This window comes from Pinus tabuliformis, chromosome 6 (genome assembly GCF_031772625.1).
Source record: "Pinus tabuliformis cultivar Carrire ecotype Pingquan chromosome 6, CPIR1, whole genome shotgun sequence".
Lineage (NCBI taxonomy): Eukaryota > Viridiplantae > Streptophyta > Pinopsida > Pinales > Pinaceae > Pinus > Pinus tabuliformis.
This window is the reverse complement of record NC_142292.1, coordinates 414,019,394-414,030,144: the sequence shown is the minus strand read 5'-3', so window position 1 is coordinate 414,030,144 and position 10,751 is coordinate 414,019,394. Positions and strand designations below refer to the sequence as shown.

The following is a 10,751-nucleotide window of genomic DNA, read 5'->3' as shown; positions in this document are numbered from 1 at the left end:
AAACCTATAAGGTTGACACCACAACAATTGGAAGAAAAAAGAGCAAAAGGGCTTTGTTACAGTTGTGATAGCAAATACACTAAAGGTCATAAGTGTGCTGAGAAGAAATTATTCTACATAGATTGTGAAGAGGAAGAAGAAAAGGAGAAAGAAAGGTCAAAAGAAGAGGCTATACTCCAGGAAAAAAGCCTAGATAAAAAATAAATGAATCTGACCATATCTTGTAATGCATTGACAGGAATTGCCACTCCTCAAACCATCAAGATAGAAGGACAAATCAAGAAGAAAAAGGTAATAGTGTTGATTGATTAGGGAAGTACCCACAATTTTATTCATTGTAAGGTAGCAAAAGAATTGAATTGCTTCTTATATCCATCGCCAGAGTGTCAAGTGATGGTTGCAAATGGAGGAACAATAAATTTCTCTTGAAAGTGCCATAATATCAAGCTATCCATGGGAGAATATGTATTGACTAGCCCAATGCTTTCCATTCCAATGGGAGGTGTTGATGTTGTAGTAGGAGTCCAATGGCTACAATCCTTGGGTACAATAGCTTTTAATTTTCAAGAACTTTTCATGAAATTTCTGTGGAAGGAAAGGAAGTTGAATTAAAGGGTATTGCAGGGAAACTGGGAAAGATAATCAGCTCTAACGGTATGACAAAGCTTCTAAAAAAGGAACAAAGAGGTGTAATTGCACAATTGTGTTCGCTAGATGTTTCCACATTGGAATCATCTATTTCTCCAGATCTCCAAAATGTCTTGGACAATCATTCCAAGGTATTTGAGACTCTGAAAGGTCTCCCACCTATTCGTGATCATGATCATGATCATGTTATTCATCTGATTCCAGGAAGTGTTCGTCCAAACATCAGGCCTTACAGATATCCCTATGCCCAAAAGAGTGAAATTGAACATATGGTTGCAGAAACGCTAGAGGCTGGTATAATTCAACCGAGTCAAAGTTCTTTCTCTGCTCCAGTAGTATTGGTGCACAAGAAGGATGGATCATGGCGCATGTTTCTAGATTATAGGGAGCTCAACAATCTCACTATTAAAGATAAGTATCCCATTCCAGTCATTGATGAATTACTGGATGAATTGCCTGGATCAATTTAGTTCACCAAGTTGGATCTTCGTTCAGGATATCATCAAATCAGAATGAAGACTGAAGACATTCCGAAAAAAGCATTTAGAACTCATGACGGTCATTATGAATTTTTGGTCATGCCTTTTGGCCTTACCAATGCACCTTCAACATTTCAAGGTTTGATGAATTCCATTTTCAAACCATTCCTTAGAAAATTTGTGTTAGTATTTTTGATGATATACTAATCTATAGCAAGTCTTTCAAGGATCATGTTGAACATGTTGACAGGGTACTATAATTATTGGAGGAGAAACAATTATATGAAAAAAGATCCAAATGTTTCTTTGGAGTACAAGGGGTGGAATATCTGGGTCATAGTGTATCTGTTATATACCTAGGGGGTATAATATGGGGTATCAGAGCTGAGGTGAAGAAAAAGCCCGAGCAAGAGCAAGAGAAATCACCGAAGACAAGATTGGCAAGGCTATCCGAAAAGAACTATGGGGTCCTTAACACTCTTTCCTGCCGAAGACAAGCTCCGTGAGAAAGATGACTATCACGCATGGAAGATGTCTATCGATCTAACCCTAGAAGATCAAGGAGTGTTGGATCATGTGAGAGGCAATATTGTTGAGCCTCCATCAAATGCATTCGCTGCTGCCTGGAACAAATGAAAAAATGGAGAAGTCAAAACAATAGAAGATCATCCGGGACTCTATCGACAAGCACTTGGTGGCCTACATCTCTAAACTGGACACCTCCAAGGAAATCTACGATAGACTGGTGAGTTTATTTAAAGTTAATGATGCAGATCAAGTTTTGTTTCTTAGAAATAAGATGAGGGAAATAAAGAAGGGTAAAGATGAAAGTATGCAAGCATACTTCTTAAGAATCACCAAGATCAAGAACGATCTCCTATCTATTGGGGAAACTATTACTGACAGAGAAATGGCACTCACAACTCTTGGAGGATTGCCATTTGAATGGTATGTACTATAATGTAATTCCTGGTTTCGAGGAATTAATGGCTAGATGCATTCAAGAACAAACAAGGGTAGAAGAGCAGGAAATGCCCATACATAAAGGTCCTCCTGCTGCCTTTTCTTCTCATGCAAAGAAAAGAAATAATTCTGAGACTAAACCAAAAGGAAAGGCTGGACCTAAGGCTAGAAGAAAATGACGATGTTACATTTGCGATAAAGCAAGTCACTATGTATGAGATCATGAGCATCATGATGAATGAGATCATGGACATAAAGGGAAACATGAGATCATGCACATATAGGATAGCATGATGGTGATGCACACTAGTTTGAGCAGTATTATGATAGATAAAATCATGGACATGGGCAGCATGATGATAATCATGATTAGAGAAGCATGGTATAGTATGAAGTGGTGCAACTTGAAATCCCTCTGATGGCAATAAAAGGAATGAAAAATTCAACAGCAAAGGTAAGAGGAGGGCTGGGGATCAAGGAAGAGGAAAACCATTCAAGAAGGCTAGAAAGTCCAGGATGTATTAAATGCACCTGACCTCAAAAAGAACCTAGCGTCCATCTCGGCAATGAAAGACAAAGGCTACAAGGTAACCTTCACCAATGGCAAGGTATGTATATGGAAAAATAATGTTAAAGATGCCTTTACTCTTGGGTTTAGTGTTGATTCATTATATCAGGTCGATGGAAGTTCGCTAGGTGTCATGTCTTGTGACACAACTCTTCAGTCCAAACTTTGGCATCGGAGGTTTGCCCACCTTCATTACAAATCTCTACCCGATGCAAGATAGATGGTAACAAGGATGCCTGAATTCCAAGTAGAGAAAGAAGGTTTATGTAATGACCCCAGATTTATGTAAATTTGAAAGTTACTGTGGTAAAAGACGAATACAGCTGTTATTATGTTTTAAACAAAACTGTGGCAAACTAATTCTGATTAAATAATTTAATTTAAATATTTTCTTAGAATTGCTGGCAGCCTCTAAGAGGTGAATCTTAAAGAAAAGGATCAGTGTGATAACTGATGGAACTACCCTTCAAAAGGGAAAAAAAAACCCTAACTTGGGGATTCTGTGCTGTGAGGATAGACAGAGAGAGGAAAAAGAAAAGAAAACAAATCTTGCTCCAAGGGGGGGGCAAGGAGGTTAAGTCTGGTGAGGACCAGATAACCTGGCACCAGGCGTGCACTGTTCCTGTTGAGGGCTGGAGGCCTGCAGGATTGCTCAGGGGGAGAACACCGTCCGAAGGATGGATCTCATTGGCTGGGAGGAGAGCAGAAATTAAGCAGGTGACCTTTGTTTGAATAAAACCATTCCTGACAGAGGAAATCAGGTACGGTTCCAAACTGGTAAGTCCCTGATAGGAAAATGAACATGCATTAAAGTTACAGTAATTTGAATGGGAAAGGACTGTTGTTTTTCCTAGATACTGTTAAAAGATTTTACCATGTGACCTTGAGGTAGAAAACTGTTAGTTAATGGAGTAGTCAATAACTCAACCCGACATTAACCTGTGCAAAACTACTTAATGACTCTGTGTAGAGAGTGTTATTAAACGGGCGTACTTATAAAACAAGGAATCTGTGACAAGGTCGTAACCATGCACCGATGGATACAAACAAGGAAAGCACTGTGTGATGTTGTACAGGCGAGACAGTGGTATTAAACTACGTTACATTGCATGTAGCCAGAAAAATGAAAACATTTTAGCCAACCCGAGAGCGGAAGTAAATAACTGTAATAGAGATGATTTAATCACAGCAGAGAACCTGTGCAAGCACGATGATGGGCATTATTCCTAGTATGGCCGAGAGGCGATGCATGCGAATAAAATGACAGACCCTCGTATTCATTATTCCTAGTATGGCCGAGAGGCGATGCATGCGAATAAAATGACAGACCCTCGTATTCATTATTCCTAGTATGGCCGAGAGGCGATGCATGCGAATAAAATGACAGACCCTCGTATTCATTATTCCTAGTATGGCCGAGAGGCGATGCATGCAAATAAAACTACCAACCCTTGAATTTAGCACATGAACTGTGAAAACCATGCATGGACATATAAAATACAAACCCTCATATCAAACGGATGAACTGTAAAAAAATTATGCATGAGCGCTCAGACGCGGAATAGCAGCCAAACATATTTGAGGAATAATAATATACAACTTTAGAAGTTACAGAAGCATGAACTGAAACTGTTAACATAACCCCGTACCCCCGAGGCGGAGGCCGCGGGTGAGCTAGCAAGCCATAGCGAAATATAACCACATATCTATTTGCAAAAGCGGCAAACAACAATGAAAATTCCATTAAAACACAGGAATGCCCGAGAGCTTAATGTCTATCTACTGTGGCAATTACTGCTAGCTTCAACAGAACACTTTCAAATTCAAATATATATATATCATTACATTCAAAAAGGGGATCAATCCCCATAAAACTAAGACGGTTTCTGATCTGAAAACCCAACGAGTATTTGGACCATACAATCAATATCAAGTTGTTACAGGATGGCCTGGTAATTAATAGCACAAGATTGAACATACATAACAGAACCGGAGACGGTCTCCAAGCATAACTCTCGCAAGAGAGGATTCTCCATCGTATGCAGCGAAGGCAGCTGCAGGGGTTTCCCACTGGGATTAACCGACAATGGGAGCAAGGAATCCATGCTGAAACAATAAAGATCCATACCCAATCATATGTATCAGCTCTTTTCTGAAACCTCTAATCACTATAAACCAGGGCAGGGTACGAAAGGTCATAGCATACCTGTGTTAAGCCGGTGAGATGCGCCGCTGGAGAGAAAGCCATAGATGGATCTGCAGCGTAGTAGGTTGCAGCTACAAACCCGACAATGAAACTATGAGAACTGTATGCGTTACTCCAGGTTAACAAAACCTAAAACTTAACCCAAGGATTGTCAATGAAAATTACCTGCGAGGACTTGATGCTGAACGGGAAGACAAACCCTGGAGGGTTACAGTCTGGAGGCACAAGGGAGCTGGTGTCGAACTGTGGAAGGAACATCGAACCAGATCCGCAAAGACCGCGGCACCAAATGAAGAAAATGATAAACTGAATTTCACTCAAAAAGTCTTAGTAAAACCCTTGACAATTGACAACCCTCCGATCACCAAACTTAATCTGGACTGTCGAAGTAAGGCGGGAGCCTGTGGTGATAAAACCGAAGTCCGCAATCCCAAAGCATCACGTGGCTGGTGAAACCAGGTCATGCCACCTGCCCCGGACGTACTGCCGCGTTTATGATAGGATGAGTTGTCAACAGGCTCTGTGGCGGGATATCAAGTCCACACCATTAACCATTGTAAATATCTCGAGCAGATTGTCATAGGTAGAATAAACCAAGGTATGGGTTATGTTAATTCGGTGAGGTGGGTGTATTGAAAGGTATATTGAACATGTATAACCGTAAACTTTGGCATAGATATATATATATTAATACACCCCGACTTATGTATATGTTTAACAATGTTTATGGTTGACAATTGCTTATGCTTTATGCAAACGTTTTTAATAATAGGAAAATTGAAGGTAAAGTGCACTTTAATCATATAGTTGATATGGTTATGGTCATAATGATTGGAAAAAAAAAAATCATATGAGCATTATGTTTAGGCAAGTTGGTATGTATAACAAAAAAAAATTGGATATATGGCTAGGGTCGTGACAAGTGGTATCAGAGCCCAGTTTCAACGCTGTGGCCTCAAGTAGAACATACCAGTATGCAGAAGGGTACACCAAGCAACTCATGCAAGCTAACAATGTACTTAACTGTGTTCTGTTTATTTGCACTGATATACAGAATTACAACAAATCAACAGTTAAAACCAGAAAGGAGACAAAATGCAAGAACCCGGCAGTAACCCTCAAGAAAATGCAGAACTGTGGGTGCAATTGGATGCAGAGTCACGGAGTACTAATCTTGCAATCCTGGAAGCCGTCCGGGAATTGAAGAATGAAATGGCACGGCTGCGAGAGGACAACGCACGTCTAACAGTTGAACAGGAAAAGATTCTGAAAAGCCTGTCAAACAGGCAAAACCCACCCCTGTCCAACCCTAGTGCAGAACAGCAAAGGGTAACAGAAGAACAAGATCATCAAATGGAACCTGAAAACTTCCAAGACAAGGAGGATCACTCTGATAATGAACCTCAACAGCAAACATCAAAACGTCAGAAAGTGGAATTGCAGGGAGAATTCCGAAAGATTAAACCTCCACATTTTGATGGTGAGCAAGAGGAAGCTGCTGAAGCCTGGTTGATCAATATGAACAAGTATTTTCAGTTGTATGAGTACGACCACAACCTGAAAGCAAGATTGGCAATCTTCCAATTACAAGACAAGGCAACCTTGTGGTGGGAAGAAATCAAGATAGTCAAAGGGGTCAGCGAACGGACTATTACATGGGAGAAATTCCAGAAGTATTTCAAGGAGAGGTACCTGACAGAACGCTTCTATGATGAGAAGGCAAGAGAATTTCACAACTTAAGACTGGGACAGCAGACCATGGACGAGTTCATTAATCGTTTTACCTCGCTGCTACGTTATGTACCTTACATCAAGGAAGAAAAAGCCAAGGTTCAGAGGTTTGTGAGCAGCCTACCTTCATACATAAGGGAAAGGATTGAATTCGATAATCCTAGAACCATGGATGAAGCCATCCGTAAGGCGAGAATCTGTTACCAGCAGAGTAAACAGAAGGGGGACACTTCCATCAAGAGATGGAATGAGAAAAGAAGTGGTCGGGTGGTTGGAAGCAGCAAAGGAAGTCGCAGCAGTGGGAATAAGAGTGCCGGTAAAGGACTGAGTAGCAGACCTGCTGCAAGGAACGCGCCCCGGTCCAGACCAATGAGCGAATCTAAGGCAAATGAGCAGTCTGTTAGATCAGCTGATGAAGGGATGACCAGACCACCAGTGCAATGCTGGGGTTGTGGAGGACCCCACTATGTTAAAAACTGCCCGCAGAGGAAAGGAACAGACCAGATATCTCAGATACATGAGGCTTCAACGGTTGGGGACGTGGCCCGTAGTGTGCCCAGAATCAATGCGGCGCTGGAGGACCGTCAAGCGGAGTACCAGCCATCTATGATTGAGTTCGAAGGTAAAATCTCAAACCTGTCCTTAGCTGTTCTTATAGACCCAGGGGCTACCTTAAGTTATATTAGTCCGAATATAGTAGAACGGTGTAAACTGCAGGCTGAAAAATTCAAAAATCCGTGGCTGGTCCAACTAGCTACAGGGGCCAAGAGACGAGTCTTGGCCAAGGTGAATAATTGTGCCTTAACCTTAGCAGGGCAGCCAATAGTGGCAGATTTGAATGTATTACCGTTGGGCTCCTATGATATTTTGATTGGGATGGACTGGCTGGAGAAACACTGGTCCTTGGTTAACTGCAAGACCAAGACCATATATTATAAGGATGACCTGGGAGACCAGCAGGAATTGCAAGGAATTAGACACCCTGTGCAGATTCGACCTATTACAGCTACCCAGTTAGCTAAGTGCATCAAGAAGAAATGTCAAATCTACGCTATCCAAGTGGGATACGCAAATCAGAAAGACACAAATGCCATGCTGGGTAACATGCCGATAGTGCAGGAGTTTGCAGATGTTTTTCCCGAGGAAGTGCCGGGATTACCACCAAAACGGGATGTGGATTTCACTATTGAGCTAATTCCAGGGGCAGCACCTGTATCACGGGCACCCTATCGTATGAGTGTGCCAGAACTGACAGAATTAAAGATGCAGCTACAAGAACTGTTAGATAAAAATTACATCCGTCCCAGCGTGTCGCCTTGGGGAGCCCCAGTGCTGTTCGTCAAAAAGAAAGATGGAACTTTACGGATGTGCATTGATTATTGCCAGCTAAATAAGCTTACAATCAAAAACAAATATCCTTTGCCTAGAATCGACGAGCTCTTTGATCAGGTGAAGGGGGCAACGATATTTTCAAAAATTGATCTACGATCTGGTTACCATCAGATCAGAATAAAAGAGGAGGATATCGCTAAGACCGCCTTCAGAATGCGGTATGGGCACTATGAGTTCGTGGTGCTACCTTTTGGGCTGACAAATGCACCTGCCACTTTCATGTGTTTGATGAACAAGGTGTTTCAGCGGTTTTTAGACAAATTTGTGCTGATATTCATAGATGACATTCTGATTTACAACAAATCAAGGAAGGAGAATGAGGAACACCTTAAATTGGTGTTGCAAACTTTACGGGGACATCAATTATATGCAAAGTTCAGCAAATGCGATTTTTACAAGGAGGAGATACAATATTTGGGCCACGTGATCACTAAAGAGGGCATCGCTGTGGATCCTGAGAAGATTAGAACTATAATGGAGTGGCCTATTCCAAAGGACGTGGCAGACATTAGGTCCTTTATGGGGTTAGCAGGGTATTATAGAAGATTTGTCGAAGGCTTTTCGAGAGTAGCATACCCAATCACCTCTTTGCAAAAGAAAGGAAAAACATTTAAGTGGACCTCAGCGTGCCAAAAGAGCTTTGAGCAGCTCAAGCACTTACTTACTACTGCACCTATATTGAGTATCGCTGATCCTAACAAGGATTATGTAGTCTGCACGGACGCAAGCAAGGAAGGTGTGGGAGGAGTGCTGATGCAGGAAGGAAGAGTCATTGCTTACGAATCTAGAAAGTTGAAAGAGCATGAGCAGAAATACTCTGCTTACGACATGGAGCTGGCTGCTGTCATTCATGCCCTGAAAATGTGGCGACATTACCTTGTGGGCAGAAAATTTATGTTATTAACAGACCACCACAGTTTAACGAACTACTTCAGTCAACCCACCTTAAATACAAGACAAGCTCGCTGGGCTGACTTCTTAAGTGGGTTCGACTTTGAAATTAAGCATCTAAAGGGTAAGGAGAACCGAGTAGCGGATGCATTAAGTCGGAAGGTGCAATGCGTGTGTAGGATTTCAGTTAGTGAGTGGCAAAGTACCTTATTGGAAAAGATAAAAATAGCGGCTGAACAAGATGCTGTTTATCAGCACATCAAACAGAAATTACAGCAGCAATCTAATAAGGAATTACTACAAGGGTACAAACTAGATGATGCTGATATGTTGTGCTTTAATAATAAGCTGTATGTGCCCAATGAAGACAGCATTAAGAAGCTGATTTTAGATGAGTTTCATACCAGCCATTATGCGGGACACCCGGGCTACCAGAAAATGGTTACCGCACTCCGCAAAGAATACTACTGGCCAAAAATGAAGCAAGAGATAACTGAGTATCTAGCACGCTGTCTAGAATGTCAGCAAATTAAGGCGGAACACATGCACCCAGCAGGACTGTTACAACCTCTACCCATTCCAGAATGGAAGTGGGAGACTATATCCATGGATTTTATAACGGGACTGCCCAAGACCAAGAAGAATAATGATTCCATTATGGTGGTGGTGGATAAGTTGAGTAAGGCAGCACACTTCGTACCTGTGCAATCGACATATAAGGCTGTACAAATTTCCCATATTTTCATGCAGCATGTGTTCAAATTACATGGGCTGCCGAAAGTGATTATCTCCGATCGGGACGTCAAGTTTACATCAACCTTTTGGAGGACACTGTTTGCGGAACTGGGAACACAGCTGAATTTTAGTACAGCTTATCATCCCCAAACTGATGGCCAAACAGAATGAGTAAATCAAGTTGTGGAAGACATGCTGAGAGCATGTGTTTTGATGAAGCCAACTCAATGGGAGGACTATCTCCACTTAGTCGAATTCGCATACAACAGTGGGTACCATTCCTCAACTCATATGAGTCCTTTTGAGGTTATGTATGGGCGGAAGTGCCGCACACCCGCAAGCTGGGGTGGACCGGAAGACAGGTTGCGAATTGGTCCTGATATGTTACAGGAAATGGAGAATACAGTGAAAAGGGTGCGTGCTAACTTGAAAGCTGCTCAAGACAGGCAGAAAAGTTTCGCTGATCGAAAAAGAAGATTTAAGGAATTCCAGGTTGGGGATCATGTATTTGTGAGGATCCAACCAAGAAGGAGTACCTTGCAGTGGAGGGGATGTGCCAAGCTAGCACCTCGTTACTTTGGGCCTTTCCAGATCTTGGCCAAAGTAGGACCGGTCGCCTATCAACTTGCCCTACCAAGTCATATTAAGATTCACAATGTGTTTCACGTATCCGTATTAAAGCAATACGTTTACGATCCTAAACATGTGATTCAATGGCAGAATGTGCGGGTAAGAAGTAATCTGGTTATTATGGATAAGCATTGTTTATAAACTGAAAAATAACTAAATCCATTCTGTTTGCAGGTCGAGCCGGAAGGCGAGGTTCTGGTCGAACCACTGACCATTCTCGACCGGAGAGAAGTGCAGCTGCGGAAACGAGTTATTTCCCAAGCTAAAGTGCAGTGGCAGCACTATGGACCAGAGGAGGCCACTTGGGAAGATGAGGAACTCCTTAGAGAGGCTTATCCAAACCTGTTTACAGGTGATAGACATCGGGACGATGTCCAATCTCAGGAGGGGGAGATGTAATGACCCCAGATTTATGTAAATTTGAAAGTTACTGTGGTAAAAGACGAATACAGTTGTTATTATGTTTTAAACAAAACTGTGGCAAACTAATTCTGATTAAATAATTTAA

General features: G+C 41.8%; 1 protein-coding gene across 1 annotated transcript; it reads left to right on the top strand.

Moving 5' to 3' along the window:
* The first annotated feature begins 5,959 nt into the window (after positions 1–5,959).
* LOC149259060 (uncharacterized) lies at positions 5,960–9,744 on the top strand. Its single transcript, XM_089450754.1, has 3 exons — positions 5,960–8,044; positions 8,636–9,398; positions 9,629–9,744. Exons 1-3 carry the CDS (start codon positions 5,960–5,962, stop codon positions 9,742–9,744), a joined length of 2,964 nt encoding a protein of 987 aa, XP_089306880.1.
* The last annotated feature ends 1,007 nt before the right edge of the window (positions 9,745–10,751 follow it).

Excerpts from the sequence above, each read along its gene's own strand:
- LOC149259060 (XM_089450754.1), top strand. The coding sequence starts at position 5,960 with ATGCAAGAACCCGGCAGTAACCCTCAAGAAAATGCAGAACTGTGGGTG. Across the intron at positions 8,045-8,635 it reads TCGACGAGCTCTTTGATCAG|CTCAAGCACTTACTTACTAC; the intron begins GTGAAGGGGGCA and ends AGCTTTGAGCAG. Across the intron at positions 9,399-9,628 it reads TCTAGCACGCTGTCTAGAAT|CATGTGTTCAAATTACATGG; the intron begins GTCAGCAAATTA and ends ATTTTCATGCAG.